General features: G+C 32.2%; 1 protein-coding gene across 1 annotated transcript in view; it reads right to left on the minus strand.

Annotated features, from left to right (window-relative positions):
- SEMA3C (semaphorin 3C) overlaps positions 1-19,565 on the minus strand; it is a gene marked incomplete at its 3' end in the record, with an annotated part of 182,254 nt that overhangs the window by 61,340 nt on the left and 101,349 nt on the right. Inside the window, exons 5-10 of the mRNA XM_082846102.1 lie at positions 13,604-13,694; positions 9,659-9,778; positions 8,118-8,260; positions 6,692-6,806; positions 4,623-4,692; positions 2,742-2,886 (exon numbers count right to left, since the gene is read on the minus strand). Coding sequence (XP_082702228.1) covers positions 2,742-2,886; positions 4,623-4,692; positions 6,692-6,806; positions 8,118-8,260; positions 9,659-9,778; positions 13,604-13,694 — 684 coding nt within the window. The remainder of the gene's footprint in view (positions 1-2,741; positions 2,887-4,622; positions 4,693-6,691; positions 6,807-8,117; positions 8,261-9,658; positions 9,779-13,603; positions 13,695-19,565) is intronic.

The following is a 19,565-nucleotide window of genomic DNA, read 5'->3' on the forward strand; positions in this document are numbered from 1 at the left end:
AAGAATGCTTTGGGTCAATTGGCTGTAAGTCTTCTGGCTACATGAAGGTGATATTAAACCTTAGAAGCCCAAGAAAGAGACAGATACTGGCCACTCTGAGTCAGAGAGCTGACTTCATGGTGTTTTGCTCAGTGAAGTGCGGAGGAACTACATCTTCAGGGAGGTATGCTTTTCCAGGGGCAGTTCCAGAGGTCATTCCTCCACCCAGCCTCTTATTCCCTAAGGATTACTCATCTGACAATTTTTTTTTTTTAATTTAAGGGAGTTGCTCTGGTCTCAGCACCAGATGTAAGAAACCACATTATAGAAATATGTCTCAAGTACTGACTACTCACTCCCTTTTTTCATGGAGTCTCCTCCAGATGTGTGTCACTAAGCCCTGGCTTATTTCACACTGCTTTGGAACAGGAAAAAAATGCTTATTCTTAGGAGTTCAGAAATAGTGAAAAGTGGGACTGTTCGCAGAATTTTCTAATTTAGCATTGGTTTATATTGTTTTACTAAAAATGATTTATCTAGTCTCACATTTTATGTAGGATAATTGCTATTCAACATGAGTGTTCTTCTCAGAGACCTTTTGAGCTGCCATTGGGTGAAGAGTCATGAGGCACTGTGGGACCAGGGAGAGCGCTTTTCTTTAGGGGAAAATCCCTGATTTGTAACATCTGCCAATTTCCATGGTGTAGTAATCCCACCATGGCTGATTTCCAGTTGCTACTGTGACCTCCTCAATTGAGATGAGGTGAACACAATCTCTTCTTGCCAGCCAGGTACAAGCTAACTCCAGCACACACTCACTGAGGCTCTGAGGCCTTGAACCCTGATTCAATGAGTGTGGCTCTCTTTTATCTCTATCTGAGAGGTTTCTCTTAAAGTTTTATTTAGGGGAAATGGAATTTTATTCAGTTTACAAATCAATTGCTCCTGTACTAATCCCATATATATTTTGTTCAAAAGAATAACTGAGGAAAGCATATATAATCACAACTGCCTCTTAATTTGCTGATTTAAGATGAAGCAATGACTTGGTCAAATTCAAATAGCAAACAATTCTCAAAAATATGACAAATCTTTGGATACTTTATCAGTGAATCATTTGAAAATACATGAACTACATTCAATGAAATAATGAGAGCCTTCAGTTATGATGGAATTTGAAAGTTACTCAGCTTCCCCTTGCTTTCCCTTCTCTCATGTAAACCCTGCTTCTTATCCAACACACTCCAACTTGAGGTACCCTAAGATGGATATATCTGTTGACTTCTTTTCCTTGTGTGATACCAAATAATTAAATGTTTCTTCCATCTTCTGTTGAGCTATAAGCATCAAAGTGAAATCATTTAAAAGGAGAATGTAATTATATGGTTAAGACTTTGTTGCCAGCCATGATTAACTACAACTTTTTAAAACAATTCCTTCCTGGATAAGTAGCAATTCTGATAATCTTTCCAAAATTAATTAAAAGTTAATTGTTCTAATAAAATACATATCAATGACTAATCTTTGAGCTTCCTAGCCAGGGAACCAAACCTGAGCCCTTTTAATTTTGAATAAACATGTTCTTTAGAGGCTTAGCACACTTTTTTCTATTTTTAAAACATTTGACAGCAGTATACTTTAAGATGATGAGAAAACAAAGGAGTAAATAATGTATTGCAAAGAAACTCTAATAATAACACAAAAATAAAGTGAATCAACAGTCAGTAAAAATTACGAGGAATGAATGTCTGAAAGTATATTGACAAAGGGGATTTCATATTCAAATAAAAACATTTTAAGTAAATATTATTTTAATAAATATCCTTCAATTTTAAAAAAATCATTCTTTACTTCCCTCCAACCCAATTTATAAATATAACCTTCCTTGATGAAATGCAAAGATATAAGAGGATTATATTCCTCTTGGTCAATTGTGTAACATCTCCTCTCAATCAGTGTGTTGTATGACATTTTACAGAGACAGAAACTAATCAATATTTTAGAATGCAATGCAGCATTATTATGGTCCAAATTAAAAACAAATAGTAAGACTGTGATCATTGTCCTAGAAAAACTCAGTTCCAATCTGCCAGTGCATTGTCTGTAACTTCAGCTGGAAAAGGTAGTTTACAATGTACCCCTTAATACTACAATGTTGCAAGACATGGTTATATTTGTATGCCTTAAAACTTTATAAATATTTTATTTGAATTACATCACTTTCATTGTCATTACTTGCTCACACATACCATTTTATTTCTTTGAGAAATATACACAACGTATAATTTTTAACTAAATATATCCCTAAAATTGAAATATCTCCACATGATTTATCTCTAAACTAATTCTCACAGGATTATTCTTTCATTAAAGTAGATGAGATTCCTTAATATAAGGAAGGATTGTGAAAAGCAACTAGCATTCAAATTCTTAGGCTGCCTTCAAAATGTTAACACTTTCCAAGCTATGGTTTTTATGCCAGTAAAATTAGGAAAATATCTCTTCCCTATCTAACATATCCAGCTGTCTTGAAATATAAATGAGATTTTATTATCAATAGCACTTAGAAAAAATTGTACAGAATGCTGTAATATATATATTTTTAAAATCCCAAATCTAAGAACCTGTGAGCTGAAAAATTATAATGAGTATACCAGTAGGTCTACAGTTGTATTTAATAAACATCAGCATGATATTCATTTCTTAGTAACTTATATTTTTTAAAAAAGTAAAATAACAAAGAAAGTTTCCTGGATACTTACAGTTCCAGGGCGAGGATAAGGAATTCTACCCTGGTAGGAAATCAGCTGATGATTGGGCCCTTCTTTGTGGGCAAAAGGCCCATTAAACACAGTCTGTATATCAGATAAATGATACACACACACTGCTGATCCTTTAAAAACTGAGCTAAAAAAGAAAATAGAAAGATATTAATTTTCTTATTTTTAAAATTTAAATACAATTTTAAAAATAAAGGTAAAATTTGTGATAAAAACTTGATGTAATTCATCATGGAAAACTTGAATGTTATGGTACACATTGTAAAAAACTAAAAAACTTCTACTGTTTTGAAATAAGCCATTGATATCAAAACATTTAGTTCACCCATGGAGGTAGTAGACAATAAGTTATAGAAAAGTACTCAATGTACTTGTCCTAAATATAGGACAAGTCAAAGAAATTTCCAACTGGTTTATCTTGCAGAAGATATTAAACAAAAAGTGAATTGATGATTTATTAAAAATATGATTTGAATTCTAAATCAGTATCAACATAACCTATCACAGTTTACCTCACAGAAATAAATCTCATTAATAAGAGAACACTGTATCTCTTTGTCTTAAGATTATTTCAATGTGAGAGTATTCTTACAATGCTGTCCTAAATAGTAGTTGAAGAAATTGTTGTAAACATTCCCTGCTACTCTGCTGTAAACAACAGAGTCCAAAAAAGATTCCTTAAATTATGTTTAGTCAATAAATTCTCATAAAATTTATTTGGATGCATACTGAAAACTATTTCCATTGTCACTAAGCAGACTGACTGAAACCAACATTTTCCTGAATCACATATTTCTCTTAAATTAGATGCCTAATGGGAAACTTAGATGCCCACTGAGAAAACCAAGATATATTATTAATCATTAGCATTAATAGTCAGAAATGACAACATTTTTTCTATGTTAAAGTTATTGGTGTTGGGAAACACAGAACTAGGGAAACACAGAAACTAGGGAAATATTTTTTTGAGACAAACATTTTCTTCTTAAGAATCTGGTGCTTTTTGCTTCGTTCAATTCTTTGTGAGTTAAATCAAGACTATTTCCTTTGTTAAAACAGGTGTTAAACTCATCCTGAAAGACATCTTTTTAGATATCTTATAGGGCAAAGTAAATATGATTTATAATCAATATCCCTGTGATATTCTTTTACTGTGAAGAGATCATTACAGTTTACAATTATACCACATTTCCCCCACTAGAGAAGAATGGTAAAATCTTTAGATTTTCATTTTGTAGTTGACTGTCTGATGAAAAGGACATTCTGAATTGGCCATATCACAACTGGAGTATTGTGCTGAATTCTGAGTAACATTCCTGGTGTAAAATGAGTACGCAGGAATACACACAGGAAAGGATGAGAATATGCTGAACTGTCTTGAAATACATGATAATTGGGATTGGGCATTCCAGATAAATCAGAAAACAAAGCTATTTTCAAATATCTAAAATACTGTCACATGGAACATGAAAACTGGTTTAGTGTGTTCATAGGTATCACTTTAGATTGCTATTGAAATAAAAATTATAATAGAAATGCTAAGAGTTTTATTTGCATCATGAGTCTTCAAATTATTTCCTTAAAACAATAGCTTATATACATTATCCCTGCATTGTAGTTTATATTTTCCTTTCTTTGAGAAAAATAGCATATAATCATTATAAATACCCCATACAAAACTATTTTGAAACTCTGAGTTCAGCTTAAATATATTTTAGTAATCGGGCAAAAGTAATAAAATGAGGGAGTTACATCCTAAGTGTTAAGTAAAATTAAAGAGTTGAAAAGAACGTTTTTATAATAATTACTATTACTTAATAAAGTTTATTGTTTAACTCATACAATGTAATTGTTTAATATTACCTTGATGTTGTAAAAATGCCATACACTAGTGTTGTCCTTGGGTTATCAGTTTCCAGCAGAAACACATCCTCTATAAAAGGGAAATATCAGTTTTTAAGATTCCCAAATATTTAAAAAATTTATCCTAAGAAATAATTTCAACTACAAAAAGTATTATTCAGAAAGATATTCCTGCAGCATCATTATAATTTGACAGCAACTAAATGATAAGCACATGGTAAAGTAAGTTAAATAAAATGTTACACAAACACTTATGGAAACTATGCTGATGAAATAATATTAAACAGAAAAGACACAATGGTATTTAATATGGACCAGAACCATGTAAACCTTAAAACTATACATCAGAATACAATAAGAAGATTACCAGTGAGTGTTTCTGGTTAACAAAGCTACAGAAATTTTCCTGTTTCTTCTTTTTTCCTGAATTTTCTAAATATCCTTAATGATAATATATTACATTTTTAATATAAAAAGTATTACAAATCTCAATTTCTTTTTAATCTAGGGTTAGAATTTGGAACATGGAAGAAAACTTTTTCACAATGACTTATAAGACTTTTTTGTCTTTTAGTCAAAATTGCTAGTGATATTTTTATTTAATCAATAATTCCCCTAACAACAAGAATTTTAAAGTATATTGAGGCAAAGGCAAAAGTATAGATCGTAAGGTACAGTAATACATTACAGAACCTGGAAGTAAATTTCTGATAGGAAATTCCAATTAATAACCAATTGTTATGAATGCAAGAAAGATCTGGATTTAGTGACCTTTTTGCAAATAAGATTCTTGCTGACCAATACAAAGAAAGATTGTTATTCACAATAAATTTAGAAACTCTTAAGCAATAAATTAATAATCACTAGTCTTTTCATAAAAGGCTGGCACTGTCTATTCTCCCTAAAAATGGGAAAGACTGAAACATTCTAAGTCACTGAAACATAAATATACTTGCAAAGAATTTGGGGGGAAATAATGAGTAACTAGGTTATAACATGAAATCATACTTAGAACGTTTTTTCTAGAAAAGCTGACATAAAAACTTGTGTTTCTATGATCAACATAATGGCTTTTTGAGGAGACCAACTGTCTATTTCAATTATTGTAGCTGCTAGAACCAGTATTTTTTCCATATTATAATACATTTTTATTGCTTATCTCATCACCTGCCTCAGTATTTGAGACTAACCAGCATTTTATATTTTAATGGATTAAAGCAAAAAAAAGTCATTTCTAAATGGCACTTAGTAAACACAATACTATTATGTGTACCAAGTTATTCTACTGTTCGAAACATATGGATACCAAGGGGGAAAAGCGTGGATGGGGGGGTGGTGGTGTGATGAACTGGGAGATTGGGATTGACATGTATACACTAATATGTATAAAATAGTTAACTAATAAGAACGCGCTGTATAAAAAATTAAATTAAATTCAAAAAAAAAAAAAAAGAGAGAACTATTCCTTGGCAGAAAGGAATCAGATTGTCAGTCCTTATTTGACCTGGAAAGTATAACCCTCCTCATGTCACACATACTGAGAATATTTAGTCCCAGGGTCACCAAGAAGAACTAAAACTGGAGCACAAGTCTACTTTCTACTCTGACACTTTTCCATCTAACCTCTATTGTGTCCATTAACTGTAGTAAAAATATATAGCTGTATTCTCATACAAACTGATTTTAAACCAGAATATCAGAATTCAAATATATATGAAATATACATTTATTTTAGAAAAGCACAAACATATCATTACTTATATATAAATTATATAAATACCTCTCTCTTCTCTCTCTAAAACACACACAAACACACACACAAAACACACGGATTCATATATCATGGTGGATTCAATGAACTAAATGTTTCAGCAGTGCACTTAGGGGCAAGACAGATTTAAAAAATACTCAGGAAATTCATGAACAGTATCCAGATCATTAATTCAAATCAGCACTTATTTATGCTGAAAACATTCATGAAAAATACAACCTCTTTTGAGAGTTTATTAAAATATGTAAACTTTACAAACTCTCTTTCAAGAACATTTTTCCATCTCACATTTATGTACCTAGTTCATCAAAGTGTGTTTCCGGGCCATCTTCATCAGTTACCGAGCATACCAGCCTCGCTTTTAAGAAGGTAGTCCACTTGTTGACAAGGCTACGCAGTCCACCAGTGTCATTCTGAAACCATTTTGTAAACACATTTCAGATTGCTTAAATAAATATTGAAGTGTATTTAAAATTTACCTTGGATTCTTACTACTTGGGGATTTGTTATAATCTGAAAGATGGAAATGTTAACCAAATCTGCATATCAATAGTTAAAGAGGAATATTTAAGATCTATAGTATTTTTTAAAAATAGCCTTAGTTATACTGTTATTCTCCTATTATACGATATCAACTGAAAATGTATCAAAATGAATTTAATAAATATATGCCATAACACTTTCTAAATTTCTGATGAAAATATGAGTAAACTGTTATGGAGACTACATAATTTAATTTGCCTTTTCTTGATAACTCATTTTCTTCAGTACAAACATAAATGATTGTATACAGGGAAGCGTGCAGATTCTACCGTGGTCAGGAGAGTGGGTTTATACTTACACCAAATAGTCCCCAGTAATTCTATTTTCTCTCCTTCATTTCTCTGCGTTATCATTTAATCCTTAATATTTCTAATCAGATGCTTTATATACATATTTCTCTGGTCAGGGCAAGGAAAATGGTATTTGGATCATTCACAAATAGTCTCTATTGAATGACATTTTTTCTGTACTCCCTGAAGCTTTTCACATCATCAGCTGGCTTCACTGCCTTGTTCCAAATGACTGAGAAGCAGATAAGCTCCAAAATCAGTGGAATATTATAATGTTTAAAAATAGACTATTTTAAACACTAAATATTTTAAGAAATACTTTTGCACAGAAGATGCTAATCATAAATGAGTCAGGACAAGCCTGTAATACTCTTATGTGAGAAGACATCATGAGTTTTTTTGAGTTTCTATGTATACTTACTCTTGATACACAAGAATATTTTGATCAGTTTGTAATTAGAACTGTATTTTACTAAAGCATTTCTTAATTCTCACTATTATAGACAGTTCTTCAATAATTGTCTTTTACTGATGTTTTGCTGTATTTTATTCATAAGAATTGTTCTATTTCTTTTTATAATATACAATTCAGCAATTTCTTTTTAATTCTAATGCATTAAGTGGAAGAAAGCAAAAATTAATCAAAACTGTTTATTTGTGTAAAACCATAACCAAAATCTTCCTTGGATTAAATTATTTTCCAAAATAGTGTGTTTATCTTGTATGACTGATGTGAATAAACATTAAATCTAAATGTTTCCTTTTAATATTTTATTAATTTGTAACCGCAGATTTAAGAAGTAGGAAGATAAACTATTGGGAAAAGAAGACATGTTTACATAATTTGAATTTCTTAGTCTTTCTTCAAATTAGAACAACTTTAATACTTACAGGACATATTCTAGCAATCATGGAATGAATCTGTTTTGTGCTTCTGCTATTGTCGGTCAGTTTCTCTTTGAAGAAGAAGTACACCTTAGCATCATTTGGATCAGTGCCATCTGGGATAACATGTGCATCCACAAACATAGGTTCTAGAAAAAAATACAAAGACGATATATATACTCATGATGAAAATCCATCTACTCTCCATCCAAGTAGACCACAGGCACATGCCTTTCCCATCTTTGGTATAAAGGAACAATTCAATATTCATAGCCAAAAAGTCTAAAAGCAAGCAATTGTATTCACTGAACATACCGCATTTGGAATGTCAAGTGCCATAAAGTAGAGCTATGATATAAAGCTTCAACTATTCTTCTCTGTCTGCAATACATTCTGGAAGCACACTAATTGCAAAACTTCTTTGTGCCTGATGAGTTTTAAAATATTGAAAAACTTTTCTACCAGCTATTTCCCATGGGATCTGATAGTCGTTTCATAGAAAAAAATGTTTGTTTTTAAACGTGTGGTTTTCAGGCTAGTGCATATAAACTCAAATTCACTGAAGCAGAATGAGGAGTTGGGAGTCCATGATCTGAAAAACACATTTCACTTAAAATACGGCATATGAAATGAAGGGGAAACTTTTCAAGGAAAAAATGCAGTCATTTGAAGACATAGAGGGATTCCTTATTTCAAGAACAAAACAATTTTTAGAATACTCTATTTCCAGATGTACTGGAGGAATAATTTGAAGAAGTAAATGGACAATCACTGCTTTCTTGTGCTGGTCTGTCAGTGAAATAAGATGCTTAACTGTAGTGATTCATGCTTAACTGTTTAATGTTAAGTGAATTGCCAAATCTAAGGTCAGCTTAAATTTTCCCCAGGGTGAAATGACAAACATCTTAGTGGTTTCTTTTTCCTCTAAACAACAGCAACTGATTGGAATTGTATATTAAAGTCAAATGAGCACTTTTCATGATGTGAATTCCATGTGACCCCCAAAATTGAAAACATTTGAACACTGATAATCATAAAATTATCATACTTATGATTTCCATTAAGTATTAGTCAAACTGTGAAAAAATAATATATACCAGCTTTATAATTTTAGAATCTAAGCATAAAACAAATAGGAGTTCCTAAATATGCCCTATTCGTGATATCTGTCATAAATTTAGGAAAATGTTTAGATTTGGCATTATTAAAATATACAAGTAGACCAAATAAATAAATGACGTTTAATTGTAACATGCAACAATTAAACAACTGGAGAAGATTCTTGTCTATAGGTACATATGATGAATATCACTGTCACTTTTATTTATTCATATATACTATGATAATTCTATGATTGTTAATAAAGAGTTAGAATATGAAGTATGGCTCATTTCATTTACTTATTTAGCCTAAATATTTAAAATCACAGAGTACCGAATTGTTGTTACTCATATTTTAACTTTTTAGCCATTTTAATGTAATTTTCATTATGAAATTAAATTAGTTTAAAGTATGATTCTCAGAAAATGGATAAACTGTTATTTTACCACTTAGCCATTTGGAATTGTGTTGATCAGTTCTGACTGCATTCCTCTTGGTTAAACTTCGAAAAATAGCTGCATCTGTTCCCATGAAATCTATATACATTGCAGAGAAAAGCTCCTCATCTATGAAAAAGAAAATGTGAACAAAATTAAAAGCAAATCTTAACTGTTTTTAAGGCTATTTTTAAAATCAAGGAGAATTTGCTTATTAGATCATGACACATATTACAGAATATTTATAGTTGTTAATTGGTTTCCATTGTTCACCAAATTAAAAAATTGGATAAAGTTTAATTTGGTCTCATTATTGCCCGTATAATGACCAAAACAATCTTTCTGATATAGAGATAAAAATTCCTCTGCCTGTACTTAATTATACTAAATACTTAACTAAACTTGATTATATAGTGTAGTGTGTATCCGAAATGGCAGAAATAATATAGGTATAAAAATAAAGAAACGGCTTAATTATTACTTCTTTAATAAATAAAAAATACTGTAAGAGTCAGAAATCTTGATTTCTAATTTTGGCCGTAGTTAAACTGGGAATTAGGGATAAGTCATTTAGTACCCTGAATCTCAAACTTCTATGGGAATTGGATTATGATCAAAAGTTCGCAGTACATATTAAAAACTCTATGATTTTACTAAATGGATTGAAAATAATAGTTTTTATTATTATTATTTCATGAGATGGAGCCACATCAAATTGTCAAAGTACTACTAATGATATAACAATTTCATCATTAAATGTATATGTTTTGATCTTTATGCTAGAAGGTTTCTCTAAGGTAAACAAACTGCTACTTTTTCAATTGCAACACATAACGTGTTAACATTATGTTAACAATATAATATGATGTGAATAAGCCATATGTGGCTTAACATATTAGCACATATAAAATAAAACTTAAAGATAAGAAAAAAGATATTGTAAAATTAAATTAAATTATCATTATTAATGACAAAATAAGATATGTTAATCTGTATGTGCACAACACTGGACATTTTGCTTTTTTGTTAAGATCCACATTAATTTTTATTCTAGTAAGGAGAGTAAGCAGTAAATTGGTATGTATGACCTTTGAGTACAAAGTTAAGTATCTATTAAAAAATAATAAAATTGATCAGGTTTGGCCCACTGGATTACCATGCAGCTGCGTTCTTTGACTAATGTTCTAGAATTACTCTCCTGGCTACCTTCAGATTGTGGTCATTTTGGCAGGACTGAAACATTTTAAAGCACTCTAAGCTCACTGTTTAGTAATAAGCAATACCAGTTGGCCTAGGATAGAATGGAGAATGGAATGTTTTTAATATGTGCTCACCAGGTCACAAACTGGACCCCTACCAGTTAGCAAGTGGGTATGGCAGGCATTGTGTCGCCAAGTTCTGCTTCCTGGTAGAGATCTGAAGTCCATGGGAACAGATTATAGGGAGATAACAAAACGTGCCTGAAAGAATTTTGAGCTATTTAGCTTCTTTACAATTTTGTGAACACTTGTGAAGCATCTACACAAGTATTCTGTAGATACAATGATTGTTAAATTGAGATAACTTTGTAATTAATTATTTCACAGCTTTGTTATATCCAATTATGCCCAAAAGAGGAGGTTATAAATTCTTGATATTCAATAGATTTATTAGCATCTGTCTACAGGAAGGAAAATAAAAGGACACTCAGAGGATGGTTTATGGCAGACAGGACTGATTCTAACCCTACTGTATACCACCTTATTAGTTATATCTTAAACATTACAAAAGAGTTAGATGGCTAATTGTCTTCATCTCCTGTCTTAAATTCTCAGCAATTTTAATAGCAAGTTAAGGATAATAAAGTTTCTGCTTTATTTTGTGTAAGAAATATTTAATTAATGTCACTTTGGAAAGAATTTTATTTGAGAGTAGAAATTCTTTTCTTTCAGAATTTCATTGTAGGGTTTATGCAAAGATAAACTTGCTCAATTTAAACTTTAATCCAAAAATATTTTGCTTTCCAGTTGTACTTCCACTGACTAAAAACTATCTCATGAGGTTTTGAAGAGGTTCTTTAAGAGATGTCATCTGACTTTGTTGTGCTACAATAATTACTAAAAATAGCAAAAGAACACTAGCACGTTGGGCCAGATGCCGCGCTATATTATGTAATTTGAAATTCTAATGCTCAACGCTTCTTGATACTTTAATAGATAGAAATATTTTAACCAATTTTTGTTATTTAGTGCACTGCAATTGAACAGAAATAATACAACATTAAATAGCAAAGTTAGATGAGTACACAAATGAAATATTAGAGATAATATTACAGGGATAATCAGTAGAATAAATAAGATGATAAATATAAGGTTATAAAGCTTCCTGCTCTTTTTAGTTTCAGGTTTCAAGTTAAGCAAACTGTTTAATGATTTTCTTTGAGAGTAAAAATTATAATGTTAATCAAAATATTAAAAAGTAGCATAGGAATATAAGCCTAGGAATTGAAGTCTCAGGTCCTTGAAAAATGAAGAGCAATAACAACTTTAATTTCATAAATGAATCCAATTCTCTAAAGCGCAAAACTATTACATAACTTACTACAGTTTAACAGGAAAATTTATACTGCCTTGTTTTAACCCTTTTTTGTTCTAAATAATAGTTGATGAGATAAAACTCCAGTATGTGTTAACAATAGTTTAGAATTTTGAAGTTTATTTTCATAGCATTTAACTTGAAATAAGTGAAAACTTTATATATTTATCTAGTACTATACAAATCTTACAGTTTCTAAAGGTGAATAAAATTTTCTTCCTCATGAAGAAAATACTTTCTGAGACACTGCTTCTATTAAATAATATTTAGAAACTTATTTGAAAATACTCTGCATCAGACTTAATTGGATATCTTGAAGTTTCAAAGCTTTCTAATTTTTCTGTTCTAATGATACATTTTCATTTCCTCCCTACCCAATTTGAATGACTATAGGGAAATAATTTACTGGATAATTTCCAAGCTCACATTTCAGTCAGTGCTCGATGTATTTGTCTTAATTTAGTTTCCAGATCTGAGAAAGAAAGATGCGTTGCCTTTTTAAATGAATCAAAGCAAAGGGTTTTGAACAAATAAATTATTTTTCCACCTGTTCTACTGTCGAATGATGCAATTTTACCACTGGCAATACATAGAGAAACAAAAAGGGAAAAGCATTTACTATATAATCGGCATACTGAAATCCAAGATTTGTCCCACAGTCAACTAATGTTAAGTCAGACATATTCTAGAAGTGTCTTAATTAGCCAGAAAAGAATGTCTTCTAAGTGAGGTATAGACAGGCACTGGATGATTGAGACTCAAGGACATTGATTTATTAATGTGTGTAGCAGCAATCAACTGGGCTTGCTTCTTAACTGATATATTTTATAAAAAAATGAGAAAATAAAAAAGTGATTTTATGAGCACATCTTTTTTAGTACAGCAACTTCTAGACAATCCACAGAGAATGTACTTAGCTAACACATGCACTTTGTTATTATTTCGCATGAAAGAAATACCAGTTTTAATCATTTGTAAAAGATTACTAAAACATGAGGAAAAGTGAATATAATTAATACTAGAAAAACAACTACAGAAAACACTGAAATTTACTTTATACTATATATTAATATATGTATACATATACACAATACCTATTAATATATGTATATACATACATACGCTTTTTAAATGGTTGACTTGCTCTACAAATAACAGCAGTCATATTAGATGAAAAAATACATGGTTATCATTTAATCATGAATATTCTTGGAAACGAGAAATTAAAATTTCTCACAACTTTCTATTATTTTACTCAGGTGCTATCATCCATGCAGCTATCCAAAATGGGCATATAGTATCATGAATTTATTTTCTTTAATTAATTTAATTTCCTTTTTTAAAAAATATTTCCCCCTCCCTCTTTTATTTTCCACTTACTGATCATAACAGACACTGTGTTCACATTGGGGTTGAAAGAGCAGCGTCCTTTTCCGGATTCACACTTGGAGTCAATCATGAAAACTTGGTCCTTTATTACAGATAAAATTGGAAATGTAGTAACGATAAATTACTTTATCTTAGTTAACCAATTTTTCTTTAGTAAAACAAAGCATCATCATAAATAATATGCTTTCTACTTGGTTGCTTATGCCTTCCCAATTTTACTATATTAGGACTCTCTTGGCCTATATGAAGAATCCATTTGTAAGTTATAAAGCTAACCTCAGCAGGTCAAGTTCACATCCTACTACACTCCCCATAAAGCTGATCCAACAAGTTCTCAAATCAACATCAATAAAAAACACTTGGAAATCAAGGATCATTGTAAACCTGAACTAGGTATGTTGAACATTGGCCAAAAGAAGAAAACTGATTACAGAGAAACAATGTGTATGAGGATTATGAAACTTTCAAAATAATCAAGATTTTTTTAAACATAAAATTTGTTACCACTTATTTTGTTATATAAAGCATTATACTAGATTCAACAAAATAATTCATAATTTAGATTAAAATGTTTCTTTTACTCATTCACTTATTTATTTAACAAAAATTTATTGAGCACCTATTACTTGCCAGACACTGACAAAACACTGGGGGTAGAGTAAACAAAATAGACAAAAATCCTTACCTGTAGGTAATTTATAATCTAATGACAGATAATATAAATAAAGAATATAAAGAGAATAAATACGTAAAATATAAAGTATGTTAGATGGTACTCAGTGCTTAGGAAAAAAATTAAACAGGGAATGGGACTAGGGAAATCCACGGATGGGGGGCAGTGGGTTCAATTTGAAATATAATGGTCAGTGTAGCCTCAGTTAGAGGGAGCATTTTGTTGGTATATTTATATTTTTTCTTACATAAAGTTAGTAAAAGCTACTACTAAAATTCAAAGAAAAATGATCACATTTGTAGATTGCATTAAATGATGGAGGACCTTAATTATCAAGCTGCTTTTCAAAATTATCCTGAATGAAATACGGGCTCAACAGTTTTGAGCATGGAATAGAAGGATCAAAACATTGCTTTGAGAAGATTGGGTCTTACTTGTGCTTTAAGAAGATTGAGAATGGTGGTTGTAAAGACAGACACTGGGTTCAAGAAAACAAACTTGTTTTGAACTGCAGTAGTCCAGGAATTAGGTAATAATAATCTGACATCCCAGGATCTCAGTGGTCAGGGTAAGAGTGGTAAAGATGTAAGAGGATTTGTAAAGTGAAAATCGACAGAGCTTGGCAATCAATAACAAATTGGAGGCAGCTCAAGAAGATGAAGAAAACAAAGTTGATTCTGAAGTTTTGACTCTTTAAAGAAAATAAAACTAGTTCATTTTTGTTATACTGAGTTTGATGTATTGGCGGGAAATCCCTGAGGTAATGGGAAATTAGAGAGCTTAAAAAGAATCACAGTGCTCTAGCCTAGAAAGGTCCTATAACACGACGCTCTTCATGGATTAACTCTAAAGATGAGGAAAATATGACTTGTCCAAGATCACCCATAGCTGAATAGTGACAAAAGCAAAATTAAAATTCAGTCTCCTGACTCCTAACTATGTCTGCTTTCCAAGAGGTCATCATTTATACAATAACTAAACAATGATAAACCTGCAGGAAAACAATACAGTTTAGTAAACTTGGTTGTGTAGCCAGAGTCATACATAGATTTGACTAAAAAAGTGACAGCTGGCACTGCAGGAATTGAGGAGATTGCTTAGGCACCACTTGCTCGCCACTGACTTCCTTCTCCATTGCATAGCCTCCTTGTACTCACAGTGATAGTCTAGATCCTGTCATCCCCAGGAAGGGATGTGATCCACCTGAATAATGACTAATTCAAGCACTCTGCAACAATTCTTCAAACTCATCGCCTAAGAACCCTTTCTATTTTTTACAATTTATCAGCCTTCTATCTTCTTGATAGATAGATTAGATTCCATGCTTTTTAATTTTGTTTTTTTCAAAAATATCAATATTAATTTCCTTGAATCTGTGATTGTTTTCATTGCACCCATAGCCTATAAAGACACATCTATCTACATTCTCCATACCTGCCTCCAAACTTCTAAGCATTTTGCGAAAGGTTATCCAACAAGGTGTATTCAACATAGTATAGATTTGTGATCACCAACTTAAAGTGAACCCTCTACACTGCTCAGCAACCTTTCAAAGGCACTCTGTCAACTGGTTCTTCCCTTGATAACTTCAAACCATTGCCACTATCGTCAAATCTCCCAATTTATTCTCAGCTCATATGATTGACAACCATGTTGCTTAGAAAGTCAAGCCCTTAAATGGGGCATCAGTTTCTCACTACCAAATATATAACTATACGTGAATACATCCACTAATACACGAGAAGAAATATTTCTCTTACTCTGAGGCCAATCCTTCCACCAGTGTTTCAGATCCTATCTTACCCAGTCTTCTTAGGCAACTTATACTTTCCATTATCCCTACTCGTTCTTTTTTTTTTTAATTAATTATTTTATTTATTTATTTTTGCCTGTGTTGGGTCTTCGTTGCTGTGCACGGTCTTTCTCTAGTTGCAGGGAGCGGGGTCTACTCTTCATTGCAGTGTGCGGCTTTCTCATTGCGGTGGCTTCTCTTGTTGCAGAGCACGAGCTCTAGGCACACAGGCTTCAGTAGTTGTGGCGCATGGGCTCAGTAGTTGTGGCACACAGGCTTAGTTGTTTCTCTGCATGTGGGATTTTCCTGGACCAGGGCTCAAACTTGTATCCCCTGCATTGGCAGGCGGATTCTTAACCACTGTGCCAACAGGGAAGTCCCCTACTTGTTCTTTAATCTCATTAACTGGATCCCTTACAACATTATTTCAACAACTCCTTCAGCTCTTATACATTACTCTCCTTGAGAATCACATTTCTTAAAGAATTACATATACTCATCACCATTTCCTGAGTTCTCACCTTCTTCTCAATCCACTTCAGTTGGGCATCCAACCTCAACTGCTCTATTGAAACCCTTTTTTGGCAAGACCCCTAATGACTATCATGTACACAATTCAGCGCTTATTTTTTTAGACCTCTTCTTTCTTGGATTCTCAATGGTATTTGAGATTGTTGTCCACTTCTATCTTTTTTAAATGACTTGTTTTTATTCCCAGAACACACTTTTTTTTTTTTTTCCTCTCCTCTTGTTGTTTCTTTTTAGTCTTCTTTGGAGATCCCTTTTCCTCCATCTGGCCATTTAAAGTTAGGAGATCCTCAAGTCTCAGTCATAATCATTCTTTTCATACTATACTCTTTCTGCATGATTAAATCTACACTTTGTTTGGGCTTCAGTTACTCTTATGAAACAATTACTCAAACATTTATATAGCCAAATTTATATTCAGCTGCCTACTTGATATTTCTACTTGTATCTTTCAGCAGTATCTCAGACTCAACAGAATCAAACCCAGGCTCATAATTTTAACCTCAGACATGGTTCTCTTCATTGTTTCTCATCTCAGTTCATGGCAACTTTATAATTAAAGAAGCTAACAAACAAACAAACAAAAAACGAACAACAAAAGTATCAATGTAATGTAAAATACAAGTGACAACACAATTCTGTTCATGGCACTTTCTGCTTAAGGTTGTTTCAGTTGCTTCTTCTTAGACACAGGACAAAGACCAGTATCTTAAAGATAGCTTACAAGTTCTGAAATGATTTTGTTTCTGCCATTACTCTTATTAAATAAATACATATTTGTAGATTGAATCAATAAGAGAAAAAATAGGACCAGAAAGAGAGTATGTGGTGAAAAATCAGGAAAGAAGGCATGGCAAAATGTCCCATGGTTATAGATGTCAATAACGGCACTGGGCTTCCCTGGTGGTGCAGTGGTTGAGGGTCTGCCTGCTGATGCAGGGGACAAGGGTTCATGCACCGGTCTGGGAAGATCCCACATGCCACAGAGCGGCTGGGCCCGTGAGCCATGGCTGCTGAGCCTGCGCTTCCGGAGCCTGTGCTCCACAACGGGAGAGGCCATAGCAGTGAGAGGCCCGCCTACTGCAAAAAAAAAAAAATAATAATAATAATAACGGCACTGAAAAATAGAGGGCATGACATGTCATAGATTGGTCTAGGAGAAAGGATGCTGATTAGGGGAGTCCATTTGATCACTGAGAATCTTGGTCATTAGGGAAGAGTTTCAGTTAATGGGTGAAAATGAAATTTAGATTAGAAAGGTTTAATGAAAGACATGGAAAATAGGATTGTAAAAGCTGAAAATATAGCCTACTAATCCGAGAAGTTTTGTGATAAAGTAAAAGAGAGAGAAAGGAGAAGAGTTGAAAAAAACGTCACAAGAAAGAAAACTTATTGTTAAACAAGAAAAAAAGAGTAAATAAAGGGGAAAGGGAACGAAGACATAAAACAGTGAAGGCTAAAGATCAGAGAACTTTCTTGATAAGGAAAATGCACAGCTATTCTTCTGACAAGAGAAAAGCTACAAAAAGATGCATAAACAGAAAAGTTTGGTGATTAATTTTGTTCAAAAAGCACATGGAATAATTTGAATGCCTGTGATATTCTTGGTCAATCAAAGGCAAGGTTATCTGCTTGATGAGTGGCAGCATCCGGGGCTTAAACAGTATTCAGTTATGAGAACTGATGTTATGGAGGCATCTGATAAAATCAACCCGAGATGAGAGGTAACATTCCAAGAATGTGCAGCACAATTAACCAATAATTGTTTCTTATTAATGTTTTATTCATTAGTTAAAGTCATCATTTACTTGTGTTGCTTTATTTTTTTCCAGAAACAGAAGACAGTGGATAAAAGAGAAGAACTATGGTTAGGAATCTATGTAGCAAAGATTGTAGGCTCTTTGGATGGACACCATTGAATTGCTCTAGGAAAGCTCTGAATCAGTCTCACAAAATAATGGAAGGGCCATAGAGTCTCATGAAAGTGCGTGGTGTTCCAAATGTGAAGTAGGGTTATAAAATGTTCTCTGAGAACCAATGAATTGCTATTAGACAGGCAAATAAAAGATGGTAGATAATGTGTCAGAAATAAACAGGAATACTTAATGACTGTGCCACCCTAACCTGGTTCACTTTCAAAGTGGTTTCAAATACATGAAAAATGCCATATCTTAGTACTAACATAGGGTGTTAGCAGTAAGTACTACCTCTGATCACTACAAAATACAATGTTAGTGATGAATAAGGAGAATTCTCTCAAAATACAACTTTCTGCATCATGTGGTCTTTCATTCTAAACTAAAGAAAATAAATACATAAGATGTTTGATAAAACTGTGCATCCTATATTTATATTATTACTTATATACTATAGATATATAAAAATGATGTTGTGGTGAAACACTTTGACTTGACTATTAAGGAAAACAAAAAGCTTAAAATTTCATAATCTTTTTCACACTTAAATAGGCTCTTAATATATTATTTAAAGAGATTAATTAATGGAAATGATTCCCCTTTGAAACACATCTTTTGAAGTGAGACTAAAGTAGTTCATATTTAGTAAAGTGATTAAAATTTATTCCATGCTGGTTTTCCAAAGGAGATTATTTTTTGGACCAACTTCCCAATTAAACCATGATGTGTATAGTGGGCAATTTGTACATGGGAAAATGATTTTATTTAAAATATGAAAACTGCTATGCAGTTGTTGGCCTGTACAGTGACTGCACAGCCCTCAGTGGAGTGTCTGACAGACTGTAGACGTCTGGGCCACTAGTTTATTTAATCAGCTGATCACAGGCATGTGGTTCTAATGACAAGCTCAATTCAGCCAATTGTACTCTTCCAAGAAGCATAGCTTTACTTTTCTTTAAGAATTTTAATATTTCATATCATCTTAAACCACTTGTAAATGGCTCAATTTGGGGTCCAATTATAATTACTCATTTATTTTTAAAT

Source organism: Leucopleurus acutus (genome assembly GCF_964270905.1).
Source record: "Leucopleurus acutus genome assembly, chromosome: 9".
NCBI classification, from domain to species: domain Eukaryota; kingdom Metazoa; phylum Chordata; class Mammalia; order Artiodactyla; family Delphinidae; genus Leucopleurus; species Leucopleurus acutus.